The sequence below is a fragment of the Rhamphochromis longiceps genome, linkage group LG15 (assembly GCF_057381845.1).
Source record: "Rhamphochromis longiceps isolate RC_006_pf linkage group LG15, R_longiceps_female_GT1.1, whole genome shotgun sequence".
Lineage (NCBI taxonomy): Eukaryota > Metazoa > Chordata > Actinopteri > Cichliformes > Cichlidae > Rhamphochromis > Rhamphochromis longiceps.
In genome coordinates this window covers 5,032,106-5,056,668 of record NC_140571.1, presented here as the reverse complement: position 1 = coordinate 5,056,668, position 24,563 = coordinate 5,032,106, and the positions used below count along the sequence as shown (strand labels likewise).

The 24,563-nt window shown below is 44.3% G+C and overlaps 3 protein-coding genes across 4 annotated transcripts in view; 2 read left to right on the top strand and 1 right to left on the bottom strand.

Annotated features, from left to right (window-relative positions):
* Positions 1 to 7,550, bottom strand: part of LOC146651855 (methylmalonate-semialdehyde/malonate-semialdehyde dehydrogenase [acylating], mitochondrial-like) — a 14,714-nt gene extending 7,164 nt beyond the window's left edge. Inside the window, exons 1-4 of the mRNA XM_085382113.1 lie at positions 7,416 to 7,550; positions 2,657 to 3,071; positions 2,311 to 2,355; positions 299 to 373 (exon numbers count right to left, since the gene is read on the bottom strand). Coding sequence (XP_085238239.1) covers positions 299 to 373; positions 2,311 to 2,355; positions 2,657 to 2,692 — 156 coding nt within the window. The 5' untranslated portion in view covers positions 2,693 to 3,071; positions 7,416 to 7,550. The remainder of the gene's footprint in view (positions 1 to 298; positions 374 to 2,310; positions 2,356 to 2,656; positions 3,072 to 7,415) is intronic.
* Positions 3,080 to 7,315, top strand: LOC146651856 (sterile alpha motif domain-containing protein 15-like). Its single transcript, XM_085382119.1, has 3 exons — positions 3,080 to 3,339; positions 3,463 to 3,561; positions 5,665 to 7,315. The coding sequence occupies exons 1-3, from the start codon at positions 3,253 to 3,255 to the stop codon at positions 5,836 to 5,838; spliced, it is 360 nt and encodes a 119-aa protein (XP_085238245.1). The 5' UTR covers positions 3,080 to 3,252; the 3' UTR covers positions 5,839 to 7,315.
* lrfn5b (leucine rich repeat and fibronectin type III domain containing 5b) lies at positions 7,079 to 24,563 on the top strand. 2 transcript variants are annotated; one of them, XM_085382112.1, is made up of 6 exons: positions 7,079 to 7,323; positions 16,399 to 17,314; positions 18,091 to 18,265; positions 21,331 to 21,664; positions 22,623 to 22,923; positions 23,051 to 24,563. In XM_085382112.1, exons 2-6 carry the CDS (start codon positions 16,412 to 16,414, stop codon positions 23,738 to 23,740), a joined length of 2,403 nt encoding a protein of 800 aa, XP_085238238.1. In that variant the 5' UTR covers positions 7,079 to 7,323; positions 16,399 to 16,411; the 3' UTR covers positions 23,741 to 24,563. The 2 variants fall into 2 exon arrangements, with proteins under 2 accessions (XP_085238238.1, XP_085238237.1); XM_085382111.1 differs by lacking the exon at positions 7,079 to 7,323 and adding an exon at positions 7,526 to 7,664.

Sequence of the window (24,563 nt, the reverse complement as noted above, 5' to 3'; positions counted from 1 at the left end):
GTAGATGAATATCTTTTCATGCTACAATCGCTCATCACTGTTGCAAGAGGCTAGTATCTGACAAGCTATGCACTAGTCTCGTCTCTTGGAGGATATAAAGCATGACGGGTTGTGTAGACTGGGCTCAGATTTCTGTCGTTTTACATATTAGGCAATTAAAATTTGACAAATCAGGACTTATTTATTCCATCCAATATTCACAAGTTACTACAACAAATTTTATACTGTATACTTGCAGCCAGATCGCATTACTCCAGCCTCTGTGCAGGTTGGGCACAGTTCATCTATGAATACTTACAGGGTTGTGGATGTCAAGCCACTCAGACGTGTTGGACTCGACAAACTTGCCATCGATGAACAGCTTGGTGGTGGGCTAGAAGATCAAAGAAGCATATGATTCAATCTGGATGCATCAGTCGCCATCGCATCCATTCATCACCACAACATATGCAGTTATTTTCCAAGGCATTTTGCTCTACTTCACTTTGCATGCACTCAGCTGTGTTACAGGTTCATTTTGAATTGTTTAATTTAAGTTTGCCTCAGACATTTCCAAGCAAAGCTGTACATCTTCCATGCTACATTACCCGTGTTCCAATCCCATTCCTCCTCCTAACTCAAGATAGATTTTTAGTATACAGTGCGTATGCACTGGAAAAGTCAAGGTCTATATCCATTAGCACTGCAGCAGTCGACTGACAGAAAAATAGACAGCTTCAGTTTGAGAAAAAAAAAAGAAAAAATAACACCGGGAATCTATTAAACTTTAACATATATAAAATGTGCAAGAGTCCTGAGCCACTTTTCTTTATATTTTGCTACCGAAGAGACATATTTATTTATTTATTCATTTTATTGGATTTTTTTAGAATAGTCTTGAGAAATAGTTCTCCAGGCTTTTTGAAACTCTTACAAAGTTTTTCTTTATACACTGGCTACAGTCCAGTCCTTCCAGAAGAATGTTACTCGTAGCAAAAACACATCATTTGTTCCTACTTCTGTAGTTGAGTCAATGAAAAAATGCTAAAAACTGGCATCAAATAGTAGTTTTGCACCTACAAGGTGATTCTTAAAGAGCCATTAGCCCAAAACGTCTCATATCTTGGCATGTTGTGCACTGTTCCCTTGAAAAAATTAGAGGAAACTCAACAACTGAAAGACAAAAGAATAAGTGGCAGGCCTAAACATTATCTACAGCAGTAGATGAACAGTATCTGAAAGTCATGTCCTTAAGAAACAGGAAAAGTACCATCAGGGTTTGTTCCACTATTCAACACTGGAAAGCTTTGGATTGGCAAAAGCTTAATTTTTCAGCATGACAATGATCCCATATACACTGCCAATATAGTAAAAGTTAGAAAGGTTAGGAAGAAAAAGCCCGCAAACACACACCTACACACAATGGAACACCATCAGTCATGGACTGGCTTCCCCAGAGCCCGGCCTCAGCATTATTGAAGCAGTGTGGGATTGTCTTGACAGAGAACAGAATAAAAGGTAGCCAACATTCAAAGAAGAGCTTTGATGTCGTTCAAGAAGCCTAGAGAACTATTCATGAAGACTACTTAAAGAAATTACAAGAAAGCTGCCTAAGAGAGTTCAGGCTGTGTTAAAGAATAAAGGTGATCAAATATTGACCTCCATGTACACCGAGCCAACCACTCTCCTGAAGTGATATATTGTTAATGATGACTTGCAACACAATGCTCCTTGCTGCAAAATACATTTAAAAGTAATTATAACTTCCCTCTCTGCAGTTTTCCCACTTTGCATTTTCATCTATGGGACTGCATCCTTTAACGGGCCATTTGACATTGATGTCTTAAAAGCTAATATTCAAAGCTGCAGTGCAAACAACTGTAAAAATTGATGTCTCTGACTGGATGTGATGGATATACTTTTGACTGAGATTTCAAACACTAGCCAAAAAAATATTGAAAACATGCACAATAAACATAATCAAAGAAATTAATGTTGTAATGAGCAAAGAAATTGCCTCTTTTGAGGTTTTGGTGGAAGGCTTCGGAATTTAGTCTGACATCCTGTGCTTTCTTAGCCAAGACTCACTTCGAAGTGATAAATAAAATCATTTAGAAATTATGCTAATTCAAAAACTTAACCAAAATACACACACACATATATGTTTTTCCAATAACGCAAATATTACTCTGTTATAAACAAATGTCATGCTGTAACACAATCTGACAAAAGTAAACAAGCATACTCTTCTGACAATCAGAAGAGACGGCCCTTAGCGCATAACACGGCACCACTACTAAGCTATAAAAGGTCCTGAGTGATGGCTCTTACCACTGAGGAGGATGAGTAGCACATACGACCCAGCTGGAGGGGGGCCTGTGAGAAATGACATATCAGACCATTATTTAGAGCTTTTAAATCACTGTCTGTGCAAGGTCTCAAGAGGCACGTCTGAATGATCCATTGACGTATCATATCTGTCCACGTGATGTAAATAAAGCCTGTTGTTAGCTGACCAATCACTTAATATATTGTCATGTACTTGCAAAAAGGAGGAGTGGACTGTGTACAACGTGTGACTTTGCTAGCTAACAGCGCAGGTTGTTAGCCGAGTTTGGTGCATAAACACTGAACCAAACAAACAGTTGTATATTGCACGTTCATTATCTTACTCTACCTTCTTATTTAAAAGGGATCGGAGAATTGCCGCCATTGTGGAGAGTGCAGTGCTTTTTTTCCTGCTCCGAAGCCCTTCAACCGACCCAGGAGACGTTGGAGTGCAAAGAGAACTTGAGCTTGAGAAAGGTTCCAGAGGGCAGAGCGGTGAATACGAAGCTGCGCTTTTCGCCGATCTACAACCTGTCCCTGGTGTGGATGTGAACGAGGAGAACCAATGCGGATAATGTGTGGATCAACGAAAACTGCGCACGCAACCATTCGTTGATTCCTTTCAGTGTGGGCGGGATATACTTAACTTAAAAGCCAATCGTTCTGCGCGGTATACCAGCCACCCTAAATGACGAGACACTGATTGGCTGTGGCGAGGAAAACAAAGCCATAGCAGTTGAGTCGTCGGTGACACTTGATTGATCCTGGAAAAAAAAGGATAAGGAAAAAACTGTTTTCAAACTTCTGTGTTAAAGATGTCCCTTGCCGTAAATACAAGGCCCGGTACTTTCTTGGGACAAAATAAAAATAAAAGTGATTTTATAAAAACGTTTCGAAGTAAACGCTTATTAACGCCTAAAGCCAGGTAACAGTTTCCATGGCAACATGCTTAAAGGCAACATGGAGTTCCTACAGTGGGATTGTCATGATGTTGCGAGATGGATTGAGTCTTTAGGATTTCCACAATATAAAGTAAGTTAAACCTGACCTGACCTTAGGTGACAACATTGACAAAGTGAAAAAAGAAGCTAGTTAGCCTCCATTGAATCAGTTCACTCCTTAAACTTCTCACTTTATTACGTCTTTCTGTCGCAGGCATGTTTCACGGACAACCTCATAAGTGGAAGAAAGCTTATTTACGTGAATTGCATCTACTTGCCAAGACTGGGAGTCACAGATTTTAAACACATGCAGGTATTAAAAAGAGGTATTAGTTCTAGTTGTTGGCTAGAACTTGCCAAGTAAGTAATATGAGATGCTAAATAAGCAACACCATTTTTATCACCTTGCCCTATTTATATATAAAAAATTTGATGTATGGCTTAATAGAGTCAGGTTATGCATTTAAAAACACAAAGGGTTGGTGACACATCACTTAAAGGGGATCTGTCATGCTAAGTTAACGCTCCATAATTTTATTGTTAGATACTTCGAAAGCATTCGCGGATTACGCAAATTCGTATTTATCTTATACTGCGTATTAGTACAGTCTTTAAGGTCACCCTCTCTCTGAAACAGCCATCTTTCTTCTGAATGGCTGGCACTTGTAAACAAATGGTATGAGCAGCAGGTGGGTAGGGCTGCCTAGCTCGGAAGCCAGATCTGTTTGCCTAAGACTTAAATTTCAGTTTTCTGTTGTCCTATTCTGGTAATCCCATGGGAATTGTAGCCTCAGTTTACTGGTCCTAGCTGACAGGAGTGGCACCTGGTGCGGTCTTCTGCTGCTGTAACCAGTCTACTTCAAGGTTCAACATGGTGTGCATTTAGAGATGCTCTTCTGCAGCCTATTGTAATGAGTTTGGTATTACTGTTACCTTCATAGCTTCATAGTAGCCTGGCCCTTCTCCTCTGACCTCTTATATCAGCAAAACATTTTCGTCCATATTTTCTCTTTTTTGAACCATTCTCTGGTTGTCCAGGAAAAAAACCATTAGATCATCAGTTTCTGAAAAAGTTAGACCAACCTCTTCTGGCACCAACAACTTCTGCAGGTCATCTTTACCATGTCTATATGCCTAAAATGCATTAAATTGCTGCCACTTAATTGGCTGATTGATTGAGTGTAGATAGTATCAAAGATTGAGACAGCTTCTGAGTCTAAAAAGTGAACTATTTAATGCAATTAATCTTATATATTTTAATGACCAGCTAATGACCAGTAAAAGGGGGCAGCTTCAAAAAAGGTTTTAGTTGTATAGAAGTCTATGGGAAAATAGAATGTAGCAGTTCTTTCCTGATGAGTTTTAGGACGCAGTCCCTTGTTTCAGATCATTTTGAATAAACCATGACATCCAGTTTGTAAAAAAGATTCTGTGTAAAAGTAAGAAAGGAGGATTTTCGAGGAAGTTGCCTGACAAATTGTCAGTGATAAATTGGTTTCTCAGTCAAACAAATCCCTCTCCAGTCACAGCTGGCTTCAAAACACCAACATGATGAGGCTGAAAATGTTCTAGTTGACATCACAGTGACTGCATCCATCTTTCCTATCATCTAAGGCCTCGGATGGCCATACTGAGAACATCCTGTCCCACTGTCATTGTACAGAGCCAAGAGCAGAAAAAGTCTAGAGCACTCTAAAGGTTCATAGGGATTACTCATACATATATTATCCCCTTTATAAAGGTCAAAACATGGGTAAAGGTGTAATTGATCCCCCTTAAGATGTGGTGGGAGGTTATAAAGGCGTTATATCTTTCTTTGACGATATAACACATAAAAAGCCAGAAAACAGTGTTAAAAATAACTGTTATAACCACCTTCAGTTGTGTTAGAAGTCTCTGCAGTATGCACTACTACAAGTTGACTGGAAGCACCACAAAATAACAGCACATGTTTGGCTTTCTTTCTTTTTTTTTCTCAGAGCAGCGCGACATCCAATTAAAGCGTGTGTTGTAAACATCACTGCCAGAAAACACACTCAGATCAGCTCTATCCAATATAGGCTGTTTACAGTTACAGTGACTGTTTTTTCTAATCTGTATTTCTGGGGTCATAACTAAATTGGCTAAATGTGCCATTCAACTCTGCTAAACTCCCAGGAAGCATAAACTGTGGTATGAGTGGTATGGAGAAAAACAGTCTCAGCAAAGAAGCGTGTACACGCTGTTAAGTCATAATTATTTTTTGGTTTAACCTGTAAGTCATTTGATACATCAGTTTTTATGAGTGTAACCCTGTAACCTTTCTCCCTGTTATACAAGATTCTCCTCTCCCTCTCAGTGGGACGACTTTATTAAATAAGGTTAGATAATGTAAACATTAAGCGTGCTTTCTTAAATCCCGCTGTGTACCCCGCAGGTCATCTCTGCATGCGTGCGTGAGCTGCTGGGGATCACAGAGACCCTGTGGAGTCGCAGCATCACTGACCCTCCACGGGACACCGTGAGCCTATTTTTGGAGAAAAAGAGCCGGAGCGGCGAGCGAGCAGACAGCCTCACATACCAGCGGTTCCTGAGGGACATGCACCGGTGAAAGAAAGAAAGAAAAGCAAAGCAGGAAAGTCTGAATCACAACAGTAAAGGAACGCATCACAAAAAGCCTAAGACATGTCAGTGTCATTTCATATCACCAACTGTGAGCTCATGATGCAAGCTTGACATTAACACTTCCCACCAGCAAAATGCTAACATGTTCTTGATGTGGCTGGTTTAAAAAAAAATCATGCTCACAAGGATGCATTGATTCTGCAAATCTTTTGAGACAATAAAGTCATAGTGTGACATGTTTTCATACATGTACAGTTCGTGCACAAAAAGCTCATGCCCTTCCAGTTCTGGATAACAGTGAATGCTTAAACCACTTAGGCTATTCATATTGATCTCAAGTGGGTGTGTTGTAACTGGATGGAGTTATTGATCTAGAGTAGAGATCCTCAGGGTAATTCTTTTGGATGACAACAAACACCTATTTCAAAGTGCTGTAAGGCCCTGGGGTGGTATAGGTCATTGTTGTTACAGGAGCAAAAAAAACAACAAAAAAACCCAGCAAGTCCAAGAAAACTACAGTGCTGCTGCACTTGAATACACTTGTGCACATATAGGCTACTTTGCCAACTTGCACAAAAGGCCATAGGATCATTGCATCAGATAGGGATGGGTCCAGCGCCAAGCAGACCCACGGGGGAGCCGGGCCTTTCTCTTTCAGCCAACTCAACACTTTCTTGCCAATAATCTATGTAATACATGCAGCATTGTTCAGCTATAGCCTATTTTTGGCGTTCACCCACTAGAAGCACCTGCAGCAGCAGAGGTTTGATCCAAGAGAATGGATGGATTTTTCAATACCAGTCTTGCTTAAGCCTACGGGCTGCTTGTTGTTGCCTGGCTTTCTTAGCCTTCATGTCCTGCATGTCTGAATCTGCATCAGCATCTCAGCCCCATATTTTTTTTCTTCTTCATTTAATCAAATTGAATTCTTAGAGAATATCATAAGCTCAATCTACTCAACGTTCGTGCAGCAGAGTTCAGTCTCCATGAATAAATGATGATGCCTGCCTGTGAGATAGGCTGGGAGGCACTGCATCTGTCTGTGCACACAAATGGTCTCTGTGCAGCTCAGAGCGCACCGATTACCATTCCGAGCACAACACCTCTGGTCAGAAATGGAGCCGGGTCGGTGGTTGACAGTAGTCCGGGGGCAGTAAGGAGGGGAAGGGGAAGGGGAGGGGATATATTACGGCAGCAACCCTTCAGTCAATCTGGATTAACTCACACTGAACCCTGCGTCGCCAGCGAAAGCCCGTGAAAGCGATACGAACATCTGGCCGGATTGAGCACAGTAGCGGCAGCAGCAGCGGAAGCAGCAGTCGCTCACAGCGCTGCTGTAGATGTTAAAGCTGCCCGTCGCTACAAAGCTACAGAGGCGTTTTCTCTTCTGGAGCTGCATCCAGGCGGATGCGCAGTAGAGACGATCCCTATACAGCTGCAGCTTCAGAGCCACGCCGGGACCCTTCAGCTTGTGTGTGGTTTTTTTTCCTGTTTGTTTGGGGGGGGGGGTTGCCTGTTGTCTAGTCCTTTTTTTCGATAGGGGGAATTAGAGTAACATTTTACCGCTCACACAGGATCGCAAAGGAGCCGTCCTTTATCTGCTGGTTATGGATTTCTTGAAGGGCATCGCTGGTTTCGCAGGCCGTCACATGCTGTAGGAACCAAGACGCGTGTTTCGGGACACCTGAATTATCTCCAGGCAGCACATTTCTTTTTTAAGGCAAGCCACTCTCGGTATGCCGCCAGCCCCCTTGGGAGGAAATAAGCTCAAACCCACCCTCCTGTGACTTGGCTCCATGTTTCAGCTACAAGGTAAAATAATAAAAAAAAATCAGTATTTTACAGGCTGCCTTTGGTGTGAATTGGAGCGTGTGAACTCTTTTGCGGAGTCTGTCTTTCAAGAAGCGAAATATTGACTTGAAGTAGTTCTCTTAGGACCCGTCTGAATGCGCTCAGATTTTCCCTTGTGACATGGGTTGTGGCTGTAACCCCACCAGCCCAGGACCTGTACCGCAAGGTCAAAAAAAATCTCACACGCCAAGGAACATTTTTTTTAAAATTTATTTTTAGTATCCATTTGTATGTGTTTGGTGCTGCTTTTTTCCTCCCCCCTGATATAGGTGAAACTGAGAATAATGGCCGTGGTGGCTGTGATTCATGTGCAGGAAAAGGCTGATTTATTGCATGTGTTTTGTGTTTTCTTGTGTGTTTTAGAGAGATTTGTCTCTGGTGTGTTCTGGTCAAACCCATAACTGATATGCAAATTCCTCATCAGTAATTAAGCTGTGATGAAGTCTAAATGAGCCTAAACTGATAACAGGATTGTAAGTCTGTGGGATGAGGAGGAGGTGGTATGGGGGAAATGGTCCTAGTGATTTTTTTTTATTTTTATAAAGGATGAGGTATAATGGTCCTGTCTGAGGAGTGTTAGTTATCACGTATCTTATTATTCATGAGTGTCCGAGGCATGATTGTAACTGCTACACCAGTGAAACAAGGCCCACGCCTCATTTTGCTGCTTCTATTTGCTCTCTGTGCTCTGTGAATGCACTCAAATGTTGGTGCTTATGTGCTGCTTCCTTTCACTGACGGAGGAGGAGTGATGTGTGGCTCCTCAGCACCCGGGCTTTTCTGCAGACCAGCTCCACACTCGCTGACCGAAATTTGTCTCCCCACAAATTAGGTTTTGTGTAGCTTTTTTCCCCCACTGGAGAAGTGCTTGCATCCAGATCTGAAACTGAGATATGGCTCACACAAACTTGCACACCTGCTTCACACGTGTAGTATGTGAGAGATGCCTTATGGTTACACAACTTAATAAGGTAAAGGAGATTTATGCATTATTAAGCTTTTTTTTTTTAAAAAGACAATTTGGCTAGTGCTGCTACATGAGGTAGAAATCCAGTATCCTGGGGGTCTTTGAAAGAAGGAAAATGAGTCAGAAGGTGCGGAGATCTCATTATGGCTGATGGCTGCCCCCCTTCCCCTCACACACATGTAAATGATAACATGAGGGAGTCGTGCTGTCACCAATAGAAGTGTTTTTGCACTTCCTTTACCCGAAATTCACTTTGGAACTGACAGATGTGAGTATCTGCACACCTGCTGGTATGTATCATGCAGAATATTCAACTTGAGGAGGCCACATTGATATTCAGACTTAGTGTTTGAGGATTCTGTGTTCCCTTTCTACCAGAAGACAATCCCAGGTCATAAGCCCATCACTTCAGGGCACGTCGCAACGGTGCAAGAATTAAGATCACAAATCGGTGATCAGAATTTAAAATCTGTCACCTGCTTCAGTGAAATGCTCAAAGAAGAATATGCAAAGTGCTTATACGCCCCCGGTCACGAGGTGTCTAGTGTATCAAGGTGAATTTCTTGTGATGAAGGGGGAAAAATTACAAGAAGGCGATGTAAATGCTGATGAACTGCACTTCTGTTGATGCAGCTGGGTCTGCTTAGTATGCCGTCCGTCTGGCACGCATGTGGATGGGTAGACATGCACTCACGGGCTGAGAAATCATTTAATCTGCATCAGATTTCCCCATCAAGTCATTTTTGGTTTTAATACGTGCAAGACTGGGAAAAAAAATCCAATTCAATCCAGAATTAGCTGAGTGCACAATCTCCTCATCAGAAATGCTACAGTGGGTCTGCTCTGGCCTTCGAGCAAAAGAGTTGTCAAGGTCCTTTTCCTTCGGAGAGGACTCTTTGTTCTAAATAATATTAGGTTATCTGAAGAAGAAAAAAAATAAGCCACTGATTACATCTCACCCTAAAACTGACGTTTGCGGTGTTGCCATGGCATCAAGGCTGTCACCCAAAGAGCTATCACGTTCTAACATTTGCAGACTTTGTAAGAAGAAAAAAGAAAAACGAAAGGAAGCCAGGGTGTCACAGCACATGGCCACATTCACATGTGTTAGTGAGTTGGATGGTGCTTCACAGCATCGATGTTTGGTCTGCTGCTCTTACCTACACAAGCGTTTACCCGACAACATAGAATTTCTACCAGCTCAGTCAAAATATGATCCACTTCAGCAGATGCTGCGGCTCCATTTGCTCTCATAAAAGCAGGCAGGATGAGGAGCTGTTTCACTGTTTTGTCGATACCGTTTTACCGTCACGTTGCAGCATCAGTTTACCTCCTTGACACAACACAGCTTATATATATATATATATATATATGTATATATATGTATATATATATATGTATATATATATATATATATATATATATATATATATATATATATATATATATATATATAACACCCAGCACGCCCCTGCGGGCGGTTTATCCTTCAAGCTCGGGTCCTCTACCAGAGGCCTGGGAGCTTGAGGGTCCTGCGCAGTATCTTAGCTGTTCCCAGGACTGCGCTCTTCTGGACAGAGATCTCCGATGTTGTTCCCGGGATCTGCTGGAGCCACTCGCCTAGCTTGGGAGTCACCGCACCTAGTGCTCCGATTACCACGGGGACCACCGTTACCTTCACCCTCCACATCCTCTCGAGCTCTTCTCTGAGCCCTTGGTATTTCTCCAGCTTCTCGTGTTCCTTCTTCCTGATATTGCTGTCATTGGGAACCGCTACATCGATCACTACGGCCGTCTTCTTCTGTTTGTCTACCACCACTATGTCCGGTTGGTTAGCCACCACCATTTTGTCCGTCTGTATCTGGAAGTCCCACAGGATCTTAGCTCGGTCATTCTCCACCACCCTTGGGGGCATCTCCCATTTTGACCTCGGGACTTCTAGGTTATACTCGGCACAGATGTTCCTGTACACTATGCCGGCCACTTGGTTATGGCGTTCCATGTATGCCTTGCCTGCTAGCATCTTGCACCCTGCTGTTATGTGCTGGATTGTCTCTGGGGCATCTTTACACAGCCTGCACCTGGGGTCTTGCCTGGTGTGATAGACCCCAGCCTCTATGGATCTTGTACTCAGAGCTTGTTCTTGTGCTGCCATGATTAGTGCCTCTGTGCTGTCTTTCAGTCCAGCTTTGTCCAGCCACTGGTAGGATTTCTGGATATCAGCCACCTCCTCTATCTGCCGGTGGTACATACCGTGTAGGGGCCTGTCCTTCCATGATGGTTCCTCGTCTCCCTCCTCTTTCTTGGGTTTCTGCTGCCTGAGGTATTCACTGAGCACTCGGTCAGTTGGGGCCATCTTCCCAATGTATTCTTGGATGTTCCTTGTCTCATCCTGGACTGTGGTGCTGACACTCACCAGTCCCCGGCCCCCTTCCTTCCGCTTAGCGTACAGCCTCAGGGTGCTGGACTTGGGGTGAAACCCTCCATGCATGGTCAGGAGCTTTCTTGTCTTTATGTCAGTGGCTTCTATCTCCTCCTTTGGCCAGCCTATTACCCCAGCAGGGTACCTGATCACGGGCAGGGCGTATGTGTTGATGGCCCGGATCTTGTTCTTACCATTCAGCTGACTCCTCAGGACTTGCCTGACCCTCTGCAGGTACTTGGTGGTTGCAGCCTTTCTAGCGGCCTCTTCATGGTTCCCATTTGCCTGCGGGATCCCCAGGTACTTGTAACTGTCCTCTATGTCTGCAATGTTGCCTTCTGGTAGTTCAATCCCCTCAGTTCTGACTACCTTCCCTCTCTTTGTTACCATCCGACTACACTTCTCCAGTCCGAACGACATTCCAATGTCATTGCTGTATAGCCTGGTAGTGTGGATCAGTGAATCGATGTCTCGTTCACTCTTGGCATACAGCTTGATGTCATCCATGTACAGGAGGTGGCTGACAACTGCTCCGTTCCGTAGTCGGTATCCGTAGCCAGTCTTGTTAATGATCTCACTGAGGGGGTTCAGGCCTATGCAGAACAGCAGTGGGGACAGAGCATCTCCTTGGTAGATCCCGCACTTGATGGTAACTTGTGCTATGGGCTTGGAGTTGGCCTCTAGTGTTGTACGCCACATCCCCATTGAGTTCCTGATGAAGGCTCTTAGGGTCCCATTGATCTTGTACAATTCTAGGCATTCCAGTATCCAGCTGTGGGGCATTGAGTCATAGGCCTTCTTGTAATCAATCCAGGCAGTGCACAGGTTGGTCAGTCTGGTCTTGCAGTCTCGGCTGATTGTTCTGTCTACCAGTAGCTGGTGTTTTGCACCTCTGGTATTCTTGCCAATTCCTTTCTGTGTCCCGCTCATGTATTGACCCATGTGCCTGTTCATCTTAGCCGATATGATGCCTGACAGGAGCTTCCATGTAGTACTGAGGCAGGTTATTGGTCGGTAGTTGGAGGGGACCGGTCCCTTCTTGGGGTCCTTGGGGATCAGGACCGTCCGGCCTTCAGTTAGCCATTCCGGGTGTCTCTCGTTAACTAGCAGCTGGTTCATTTGTGCTGCCAGACGCTCGTGGAGTGCAGTCAGCTTCTTCAGCCAGTAGGCGTGAACCATGTCGGGCCCTGGTGCTGTCCAACTCTTCATACTGGAGACCCTTTCTTGGATATCTGCCACTGTGATGGTTACTGGACCCTGTTCAGGGAGGTCGCTGTGGTCTGCCCTCAGATCCACTAGCCACTGAGCATTGCCGTTATGGGTTGCATCCTTCTCCCATATGCTCTTCCAGTATTGCTCCGTCTCCAGCCTTGGTGGTGCTGTTCTCTTATTGTTCCCTTGCCACTGAGAGTACACCTTTGCTGGTTCTGTGGAGAACAGCTGGTTTATTCTCCTGCCTTCTATCTCTCTGGTGTACCTCCTCAAGCGGCTGGCCAAGGCTGTGAGTCTTTGCTTGGCAGTTTCCAAGGCCTCAGGTATGGACAGCTTGCTGTATTTCTTAGGCACCTTATTTGTCGCACCTTTCTGCAACTCTGTTAGTTGGCTAACCTCCCTCCGTGCTACTTTGATCTTGCCCTCTAGCCTCCTTCTCCATGGAGGGTACTGCCCCTTGTGGCTGTTCAACTTGTAGCCAAGCATCTCACTGATCACTGCTGCCGTACTGTAGATCAGCTTGTTAGTGTCGGTAATCGTGGTTGTAGGTATTGCCCGTAGTGCTGCATTAACATCATCTAGCAGACCTTCTGAGGGTACTTCACGTAATCTTGGTAACCGGCTACGGGGGATCCAGGTTTCAAGCTTGGCCATGATCCTATTTTTCAGGTCAGTTCCTCTCGCACTCAACGATCCTTCTCCTATCGCACTTGGGGCTATGTACCCAATCTCGGGTGGGGGTGATGATATCTCCCCCCTGACCTGGCGTCCTGACTCCTCCTTGCCGTAGCATTTGTGTTGTACCTCGTCAATCTCTAGCTGTGAGAGCAGTCCCTTCTTTCGAATGTTGGAACACTGAGCTACTAGTTGTTTCGCCGTCATTGTGGATGTTGGGTATCGAAGAATCCATAGGTCCCTCATCCTATTCATGTAGCCCCTTCCGCCGGGGTTACTTGCGTAGTAGCATTCCAACAACGCCCTGTTTTCGTCCCTTGCCCACCGATGCCTTCTTGTTCCAGTAGCCCACTTTTCGTCAGGGTGCCCTGGTTCCTCAACACCTGACGCGGACCTTGTTGATCCGGGCGACGTCCGAGCCGGCATGCCTTCATATTTATCTGTCTCGCTCATGTCTGCGGTAGGCTTGCTTAGCATAGGGGGTCTAGCCTTAGGACCCTTACTGGATACAGACGCCCCAGGCAGGAATCGAACTTGCGATCCTCTGTTCCAAAGGCGTGTAGTTTAACCACTACGATATATATATATATATATATATATATATATATATATATATATATATATATATATATATATATATATATATATATATATATATATATATATATATATATATATATATATATATATATATATATATATATATATATATATATCAACTCAGGTGAGACGCAAACCGAGATGCCACCGCTGCCGTTGTGCCGACCTGCGTGGAGACGCTGGCAGACTTCATCTCATTATCTTCCCCTCCTCGCAGGGATGCTTTCCCTGATTTCCTGCCCAGACGCGGATTGCAGAGGCTTTCTCACATGAGCTCCAGCATAAGTTAGACCATCTGAAAACATATCCCCCATGACCTCACCGGCCGGATTGGCATGCAGCATGCTGCATAAGGTTTTTCTTGGCCAATGCCACCCCAGGGAGGCTATAGATACCCTCTCCTACTGTTAACTGCTACTGCTGCTGCTGCACATGAATGTGTCTCTGTAGCTGGGGATGAGGAAGGGGGGTTGTTGTGTAGTGATCTGGCTCTATTAGGCACAAATCCCCACCCACTGGTGTGTGTGCTTATGTGTGGGAGTGTGCTGTCAGTCTGTTCTTTTCTCCGAGGGTGAAAAGACCTGCTCGGAGGTAGTAAACGAACACTTGATTGACTAAGAAGGAGAGTATGGTTAATGCATCACTAGATTATCTGTTTTCTTGTTTATTTGTGGCCCTCCACTATAATGAACAGGCCGACCTAGTGGATAATGATTTTCTGTGAGGTTTTGGGGGGGAGGTTGACATTTGAAGATGAAGTGTGTGATTGATGAATACATTGATTGATCATCTACTTATTTGTTCATGTACCTGATGAGTGCAACCTGTTATGCAAATCTCTGTGGAAGACCAGTAATTAAATGCAAATTGAGGGACAGTAAGCGATATTTCCTGGCCCATCTAAGCAGCGAGCGGCTGTCCTTTTGTCCTCACAGAACAAATTTTGTAGAGATTACTGTTGCAACCATTCTCTTCACGTTTGGCTGAGTTTTCAGCCATGAAAAAAAAAATAGAAAGAAGAAGCCTCATCTCCACAGAGTGAATCAATATCGTGTCTTCAGCGCCATTCGAGTCTGGAAGTAGCAGGTCCTCTCTGCCTCATTGCACAACCAGAGGCCGTACCATTCAGAGTCAGAGCAGAAGGTGGTTGGCACACCAACGTGAACACACTTAGGCAGGCTGTCCTCTCACGCTTTGTGCGCGCACATAAAAAGTCGATAGTTTGCACGCATACTTGGAAAGCACTACACACGGCTTTGCAGCACTGCTTCACGGTGAAGTCATCTGCTCTCTTTAAAGAGAGTCATGACAACATTAAATAATGATCCCACGGTCCATTTCTCGCCAGCTCAGATCGGTGCACCGCGGCTCCCCGCACACATCTTGTGGGATTTGGTAACGTTGTCCCGTGTAAAAATGGGTCAGAAAAAGACATTTATTCTCCGCTGCTTCATCAGCAGCGTTCATGAAAATGTCATACCCAGCGTGCTCTCTCTCTCTCTCTGTCTCCAACAATATCATTCCTCCCCTTCCTATTATGGCCCATTTTAAAAGGAATGGTTCCTGCCTCCTCGTTAGGGCTGTAATACGTTTTACCCAGCTGTCAGCGAATGGCACCGCATGCCCTCGCATGGCAGGGTATCACACCTGTCCTGTCTGCTGTTTTCTTTACTCTATGATATTTTCTTCATTCTCACTCTATCAAGGTTATTACACCGGGAGTTGTGTGTCACCGCTCCAGTGCAACAGAATCTTTTGAAACATGAAGGCACTCAGTTGACAGGCCTCTCTGCTAAGGCTGGATTTTTTTTAACTGTTTTTTTTTTCTTCTGCACACTCTTAGAGTCCCAACACGGACAATAGAGGCATTACCGGCAAACCACAGGAAGCTGTAATCATAAATCAGCCGTTCTCGTCTGTATTTAAAGGTTGGCCTTTGGATTTTCACCCAGGTTGTGGGATTGGATCTCCTGTTCTCTGTGTTTGATTTGATTGGTGTCCTTTTCTGTGTGCTGTAATTGGACACCCAGAGGGCTGAATATTGCATGTTCAACCAAAAAAAGGAGAAAGAAAAAGAGTAAATATAATCTCGACTTCTGTCACTCTTGCTCTGGTACATCTGATCTCCAAAGTCTTACTTTTATGAGATGCTATATCCCTGACAATGTCTCAGGATGCATCAAATGGATCCCTCCTTATTCCCCCCACATCTCAGCTGTGTCATAAGTAAGAGCAGCATCAGGGAGAGAAGAGAGAAAATCAATAACAAGGCATAGCACATCTTCGCTGAGGCACAGGGCCCAATCATCCCTTCCTATTGGCGATATGATCCTGGGAGATATCAGGATAATTCTGATGAGACCCTGGACTGCCAGTCTAGACTTTCATCCTTCTGTACACAAACATAAAAGGACTGGCATGATCATATATTTAAAAAAGTATGATCAGAGGAGTAGGGGCTTAGAAGGAGAGCTGTCACAAAAACCTTACAAGACTACCAGGGATGTTTCACTCTCAAGTCGGCAGGTGACTAATTAGTTTCATGTCTAATGGTGCAGCATTTATTGTTTGTTCAGGCATCGATTTGCTTAGCTTCTTGCTCAGACTTTGCGCTATAAAAACGAGAGCTGTGAGCTGACAGTAATAGTGTTTGCAGCCTAGTGGAAAATCTTTAACTTTGCAGAGCAGAATTGCCCATTTTTCTTTCCTTTTTTAAATGTGACTTTGCCCAGCTTGAATTATAGATCTCAGGGTTTGCACTTGTTGCCATTTTCACAAACAGCTTGATCATCTCTGTCTCTCATTCGTTTATTTTTTAGGCGCATCAACCTGATGACAAGCCAAATGGAGTCTCTCCTGGTGTATCTGATCATCCTCGGTGTGGCTGTGAAGGCCCACAAAGTTCAAATCTGTCCCAAACGCTGCGTCTGCCAGGTGCTTAACCCTAATTTGGCCACACTGTGTGACAAAAAGGGGCTTCTGTTTGTGCCCCCTAACATTGACAGGCACACGGTGGAGATGCGTCTTGGGGATAACTTTGTAACCAGCATCAAACGCAAAGACTTTGCAAACATGACCAAGCTGGTGGATCTGACTCTGTCTCGGAACACTATTGGCTCCATCGCGCCTCACGCGTTCAGAGATCTGGAGAACCTACGAGCTCTTCACCTCGACAGCAACCGGCTTACCCGCATCAACAACGACACCTTCAGCGGCATGTCCAAGCTGCACCACCTCATCCTCAACAACAACCAGCTCACCCACATCCAAAGCGGGGCCTTTAATGACCTGACAGCACTGGAGGAGCTGGACCTGTCTTACAACAACTTGGAAAGCGCCCCCTGGGTGGCCATTCAGAGGATGTCCAATCTCCATACGCTCAATTTGGATCACAACATGCTCAGCTACATCCCAGAGGGCACCTTCTCTGGGTTGCAGAAGCTTAAGCGATTGGATGTGACCTCCAACAAGCTCCAGAAGCTTCCTCCTGATCCTATTTTCCAGAGAGCTGGGGTCCTGGCAACATCTGGGAAAATGGGGCCTACATCGTTCGCACTGAGCTTTGGGGGCAACCCACTGAGGTGTAACTGTGAGCTTCTTTGGCTGCGGAGGTTGCAGAGGGAGGATGATCTGGAGACCTGTGCTTCACCGCAACACCTCGCCGGACGCTATTTCTGGACTGTTTCGGAAGAGGAGTTCCTGTGCGAGCCTCCTCTCATCACCAGGTACTCTCAGGTACGTCTTCGAGTTAAGCTGTGGACCGTTAAGACGCAATATTCTGTACTGCTTCACTCTGAGCCACACATCGGATTTTGCCTTAGTTAATCCAAGGTTGCACTATTTGCTGCCTTTGACTGTCACACCAAATATTAGCTTTGTGATTCAGAGAACTCTTACAAGAGTTGTGGGACTCATCTGGGCCACTCAGCTCGCAAATCATAAAAAATAAAGTGCTTGAAAAATGAAATCAAACTGCAGCACCTGATGGTGTTTTTAGAGGAGTTCTTTGGTCAGATTTTCAGTTTTAATAAAGCTATTTGCAGTTTAGCGATGGAACCGCAGTGCAGCTCTCAATACACAGTGGAAGCTCGGACTGATTCTATCCTTGCATCCAAACAAAATTATCTGATCAAATCCTTGCCAAAGAACTACAGATATATCATCTCATTTACATTCAGCAGACCTATTTTGCATAATTGCAGAGAAAATGAACTTATATTTGGACTCAAGCGTATGAACTGCGATGTACTGTCTCATTGATGATCTTCCCGTTATAATAATGCTAATTCAGTAACGTGACAATGATCAATTGCTGATTACATTCACAGGGAATGAGATTGTGAAACGCAACATCATCAGTAACGGCATTAATAATAATATCTAAGCCACACCGTGCAGCACAAAAGTACTTCTGTGTGTAATTTGTGTTTTTCAGTTTTGATCAGGGTCTTTATCTAATTGGTGTTAAAAGAAGCTCTCGCTCTGATTGCCTGTTCCTCCCTTTGCCTCAGGAGCTGCGAGCTTTGGAGGGTCAGAGTGTGACTCTGCGCTGCAAGGCTAGGGGCGACCCTGACCCCATTATCCACTGGATTGCACCTGATGGACGCCTTATGTCCAACTCCTCCAGGGCTGTAGTCCACACCGACGGCACGCTGGACATCCTAATCAGCACTGTCAAGGACTCCGGTCTGTTTACACTGCACTGACTGGGCTTTTATGTTGTTGACGGAGCGGAATTAGTTGTTTGCTTGCACATAAGCATGGAAGGCTGTAGTATTTACCTACACCGGGTGATAAAGTTTTGAGTGTGGAGACGTGCCTGTGTGCTTATTCGTGGCAAAGTTCCTGTCATATGCATCTGTTTGCAAAGAAATGTGTTTTGACACTTTTACTTGTTAACAATTAACATTTTAGATACCTGAAATTTTCCAGAAACAGTGTCTAACATCTTGAAACACATTCGTATTCACTATCGCCAGCAGCCGAAGCTAAAGGTCCTTTTTAAGCTCCTTGTGCCGGTGTAAGTACTGTTTCTGCTTTAGCTTTGAAGGAAGTTGGAGTGACGGGACGTGCTGTGTGACTAGTCTAGATGTAAGTGTTGACTGATCAAACACACAAGCAAAACTATCAAAAGCTACTGCCATTATAAGCTCCAGCTGGTGAAACATTTGGCAGGAAACACAGACCTCCCCATGCTAGCCTTTAAAATGGCACGAAAGCTCAGAGAGGTGAACTGATAGTGGACTCCAGGCTGTATTGAGCTTATGTGCAACACAAGCTACATGATGTGATTTGCACTCATCAAAGCGAAATGTTAAAAAATCTTCACTAGCAATGTTCATCAGTTTGATACGAGGTGTCGACCACAGTGAAGCTATGTGGACAGAACGTGCAGAGACCGAAACAGGATTAGAAAGAAAAATAAAAGACCACAGCAAGAGGTGATGCTGTATTACCATCCGCTGGCTGACTATTACATCATTTTAGAGTTTCTGTTAGTGCTGCTTAGGTAAAAAACTTGGAATTTGATATCTAGTTGCTCAGGACTTCCACAGTGGGTACTTATACCGAGGTAGTCCTTAGAACTGTCCTGATTCAAAGCAGAAGCTTTTCAAGTACAACACTAGAAAGATTAGATATTTTGTATTAATTAGTCCATAAGTGCTGGAAGGCTGAGCTTGTTTTCCTTTGGAGAGAGCTAGGTGATGTTTTTCCAATGTTTCCAGTCTGAAGCCAGAAGTGACCATAAATAAGAGGGGAGGGGGGTGCTAAGTAAAAGCTACTGTTGAAAGAACAGACTGGATGGGTGTTTTGCACAGATCGCATATCTGGTAATTAGTGCTAAGTAACATAAAAATGAAATACCAGAATTTGACTCGCAGAGCACAGACTTCTTGGACGATCTGTTAGTCCAATTAGGCACACAGAAAGCACTTTTATTTGTCAGATATTTGCATTAAGAGTGCAGTGAAAAGCACCAACACCATAAACATCAAGTCTGGTCCAGTTCACTCATTTAAATTGTTTACGGTGAAGCCTCGTAGAGAGCTACTGGCTATATCCGCCTGTCTTGGCAACCATCTGTCTGCACAGAATGACCCCTAAAAATGCACAATTTGAAAACTGCACAGTTGTCATGAATGGGGAAATCAGCTAGAAGGACTGAAACTGTTTTTGTAACCTTTGGGGGTTTTTTTTAAATTCAATTTATTTGATGTGTTTTTGCTGGAAATAGTCGCATTTCAGCATGGGAGTTTATCACTGACTAGCCTTTTGGAGTCAGCCTCAGGGGACCATTTGAAAAACTGCAGTTTTTGCCTTGTATCCAAAGAAATTTTCACACAAAGTCAGTAAAAACAAATGTAGTCAAGCATAAATTTGTACAGGATGGAAAGAACGGACAAAAAAGCAGGTGAAAAATATCCCACTACCTCCATTTCAGTTCATTTCAGTTTATTCTGGTGTTATAATTCACATCAGCAGAGCCGGAGGATCCTCTAAGGTCAGAGTAATGTATAATTCAGAAACACAGAGAGTATGCATGGCTCTGTGCTTTGTTTGTAACCACTCTGATTTGTCTGCACAACCGTTACACCAAGCAGACGAGGAAGTTGTACAATGATCACAGTGCACAAGAGAATATACAGTACTGTGCAAATGTCTTGAGCCACTCCTCATTTCTTTATATTTGGTTAGGAAAATTGGAAACAGGTGCAGTGACTTAGTGAAGCAAGTGTAATTATATATGGAAATACAGACTATGAGGAACAAATAGAGTTTTTACAATTGTAACAAAGTTGAAAGCCAATGTTTGATATGGTCACCTTTATTCTTCAACACAGCCTGAACTCTCTTAGGCGACTTCTTGTCATTTCTTCAAGTAGTCTTCATGAATAGTTCTCTGGGCTTCTTGAAGGACATTCAAAGCTCTTCTTTGGATGTTTTTCCCTTTTATTCTGTTCTCTGTCAAGATTATCTCACACTGCTTCAGTAATGTTGAGGTCCTTGCTCCAGAGAGGTCAATCCATGACTGATAGTGTTCTATTGTGTGTATTTCTCTGTTTAGCTATGCTTTTACTGCACCGGCTCATGTATTGCATGATGGATCAAAATGTTAGGGTACCTTTCTGCATTTATATATCCACACATGTTTAGAAGATCCACAAAAGTGGCTAAATGCAGAGCCTCCACCATGTTTTAGAGATGTTTTATAGATGGCTGTAGACGGTTACTGTTGTACTTCTCTCCTGACCTCCTCTATATTGTCAAAAATTTGAGCCAAATTTTTCAAATTTGGATTTGGCACTCCATAAGACCTGTTGCCACTGACTTTCAGTCCGGTTCTTGTGTAATTTGGCATACCTCAGACTTTTCTCCCTGTTTCCCTTCCTTAAGAAGGGCTTATTGACAGTCACATTTCCACTGAAGTGTATCAGAAATGGCTTGGACAGTAAATGGATTAGCTGAACATCCAGATGCATCTAACAGGTCTTTGCTGATTTTTTTTCCTGTTATTTCTTAAGGTTATGACTTTCAGAAACTGTTCATCTTCTGTAGATGTTGTTGTTGCACAAATAAGTATCATCTTTGGCATTTTCTGATAGATTCAGCGGAAGAAATTGGAACTAATAATATATATAATTGGTTCTTTGCCAAGCTCTCTATTACACATTTCTGACCCACAGGGCTTATTTGTACATTGTGATGAATTTAAGGCAGGAGAAAGTTAATCTGTTTGGTTTTTGTTTCAGGTTCCTTTACCTGTGTGGCTTCCAACCCAGCCGGAGAGGCCCACAGTGCAGTAAAGCTGGTCATTACCAAACTCCCTCACATCACCAATAACACAGTCGAGGAGCAGGAGCGTGACCCCGGCTCATCAGATATCGCCACAGTGACCAAGACGGGGGCAGAGGCAGGAGGGGTGCCTCTGGGGAATGCAAAGACGAGCCAGGAGAAGAAAGTAGTAATTGCTGAGGCCACCTCGACCTCAGCTCTGGTCAAGTTCAACTTCCACAGGAGTATTCCTGGAATCCGCATGTTTCAGATCCAATATAATGGGACGTACGATGATTCATTGGTATACAGGTGAGCAGATGTGAAGAAGAAAAAGCTCCTTTTCTTACTGCCCAACAAACTTTAAAGCTGAATCTAAGCATATGTATGCGTTCCACGGCCCTTGTTTTACCTTCACGGTGTTTGAATCTCTAAATCACTTTGGATGTTTAGTCATTAAGAAATGGACCTGGCTGTCAACGCGATTATTTGTGGCGTCTATTAATCCTATCAGGAAGACAGACTAATGCGCTGTATCTGACTTCTCATTCTTCGACTCGTAATCTCCCCTTGCTGGAGTGTGTCATTTACGACGTGCAGAAGCTTGATAATGCTTAATCAACAAAATCAAAACAGAATGTCAGCACTAAGCTGAGGACTCATAGGAAGATGAAAGACTAGTCTTCCACAGTTTTTACAAAAAAAGCATCAGAGGCTTCACACATGCCCATCTGAGGAACTGGCGTACACAGGATACTTTCATCTCTGCACCCTTTCACCGCATATTTTGTGCTAATCACTGTGATATGATAGGATCATTTCGCAAGATACCCCACTGCCCCCCACCACCACCCTTTTTTTTCTCCCTAAATGAACTTCAAAGTCAGTAACACATATGGTGTTTCAGCCGCGGCCACAGAATTAAAGAGACATTAAAGAGTTGTGTCCCGTCCTGTAATCTTGATGTTGTGAACAAACGGGGGATCCACGTGTCCCCAGCTACCGAAGCAACCTTTTATCTGTAATGATGTTTGAGAGAATAAATCAAATGTCACAAAAGATTACGCCTAGACAGATCGTAAATAGCCCCCTGAGAGATAAATGATTGTCATGTCATTTTTATCCCTACAAAACAATAAGGCTGATAATATGATTTGCTCTGTCTCCTTTCATTCAGCCTTCTCTAATCTAAAGTATGTCGGAACAGTCACAAAGCCTTTTCTTCTTTTTCTTCTTCTTCTTCTTCTTCTTCTTCTTCTTTTTTTTACAGGATGATACCCCCGACCAGTAAGAGCATCTTAGTAAACAACCTGGCGGCTGGTACGCACTACGACTTGTGCGTGTTGGCCATCTATGACGACCAGGTGACCTCGCTGACTGCCACCAGAGTGATTGGTTGCATCCACTTTACCACTGAGCCGCAGTACCTGAGATGCCATTTCATGCAGTCCCAGTTTCTCGGTGGTACCATTGTGGTTATCATCGGAGGGATTATCGTGGCGTCTGTGCTCGCTTTTATCATCTTCCTCATTGTGCGTTATCGGGTGTGTAACCAAGGGGATACAGATAAGGTCAGTGGGCGACGATTCCTTGCATTTTGTTCTTTTAATCCTTATTAGTTCTGTCTGTATTGAAATGTGTGTCTCATAGATTTGCTTTCATTCCTCTCGCTCTTGCCTTCTCCCTGTCTCCTGTCAGGCACTAGAGATGGGGGATATTAGGTCACTGAGCAGTGATGGACAGCTACAGGGCTGTGGGATTCCCAAGTCCCTCTCTAAGCAGGTTCTGCGGCCAGAGAAGAATGACAAGGACTGCCTCCGTGTCGCCCTGCCTGCCCCGGAGCCAGCCAAGCAGCGACCGCCTGTCGTGGTGGCATCCACGAAACCGTCTGTCCCTGACTGCACGGTCTCTACCTCAGCTGGAAGTCACAGCTGGCACCCAGCCTCCCCGGGCACTCCGAGACCCAAGCATTCGACCGCTCCGACAAAACCCTCTGAGGCTCGCCGAGCTGAAGCAGATGTCGAGCTCGACAACATGAACCGGAATAACTCGTCGGATGTGAAAACGGCCCAAGCCATCACTCTCGCTGTACCAGGCCAGCCCACCAAGTTGACTGCCATCCCCAGGGCTCCGCGGCCCCATCAAGTTGCTCGACAATACATGACTGTTCCCGCAGGAGGGGCGAGGGTGAACCGCAGGCACTCGTTCAACGCAGAGTCGTACGCGGAGCGCTGCTACGTGGCCTACCCAAAAACCGGGGCCAGCCTGCGCTCCAAACGCAGCCTGTCAATGAGCGGAGAGCTGCCGCAGCTCGAGAGCACAACAAACATTCGCCGGGCCAGGGACAAGCTCTCGAGGTCTGAGTGGCTTCTGGAGAGCACTTTATGATTTTGAAGTTTTGCTACCTGCGCTCTCTTGGATTGCTGGATTGGATTTGTGGCCCGTGGTGAGCAGACAGGATTTTATGCCATGGGGTTTTTTTTGTTTTGTTTTTTGTGTTGTTGTTTTGGAGCTTTTGTGCTCTTTGTTGAAGGACCTGTAGGCTTCTCTCGTATATCTGGGAGAAGGCAGGCGACACAGGGTTTACGGGAAAAGTTTCACATTTGTTTTCTACCTTATAACCTATCAAAGTCTTCTTTATAACAGAGTTTGATCAAACTTTGATGAAAGGCACAACAATGTATAAATCAAACTTCATGTACAAAACAAAACATGTTTTAGTTGTGTGAGATACTATATATCTCAGTACAACCGTAAGTGTTCATGTGGTATCGAATGCAGTAACCTGGACAATACTGTATTATAACAGAAGCATCGCACAGGGGATGGGGTTATTATACTTAACAATCTCATTGCCTGTTACTTAAAGTGATACAATCTCTGTAGACTACACGATTCTTGTCTCCAGCTCTGCAGACAGTGACATGTCTTAATTACTTTGGATGTGGTTTTGGAGAGATTACGAATGTGCTTTACATCCCAGAGGTGTAGGAAAAGAATGTAGTAGACTGACAGCCCTCTATCTTTTCATCCCCACCCAGCCCACCCCCAGACACAGCACAATGCAGCATTTCTTTGTGTGTGTGTGTGTGTGTGTGTGTGTGTGTGTGTGTGTGTGTGTGTGTGTGTGTGTGTGTGTGTGTGTGTGTGTGTGGCACAAGTCGACTCAGCCTAATACTGCCCTCCGGTTTGAATCGATACATTTTTATCA

Bases quoted from the DNA above. Each gene is read 5' to 3' on its own strand.
- LOC146651856 (XM_085382119.1), top strand. From the start codon at position 3,253: ATGCTTAAAGGCAACATGGAGTTCCTACAGTGGGATTGTCATGATGTT. The intron at 3,340-3,462 runs GTAAGTTAAACC...TTTCTGTCGCAG, and splicing joins TAGGATTTCCACAATATAAA to GCATGTTTCACGGACAACCT. The intron at 3,562-5,664 runs GTATTAAAAAGA...TGTACCCCGCAG, and splicing joins CAGATTTTAAACACATGCAG to GTCATCTCTGCATGCGTGCG.
- lrfn5b (XM_085382112.1), top strand. From the start codon at position 16,412: ATGACAAGCCAAATGGAGTCTCTCCTGGTGTATCTGATCATCCTCGGT. The intron at 17,315-18,090 runs GTACGTCTTCGA...CCTTTGCCTCAG, and splicing joins TCATCACCAGGTACTCTCAG to GAGCTGCGAGCTTTGGAGGG. The intron at 22,924-23,050 runs GTCAGTGGGCGA...GTCTCCTGTCAG, and splicing joins ACCAAGGGGATACAGATAAG to GCACTAGAGATGGGGGATAT.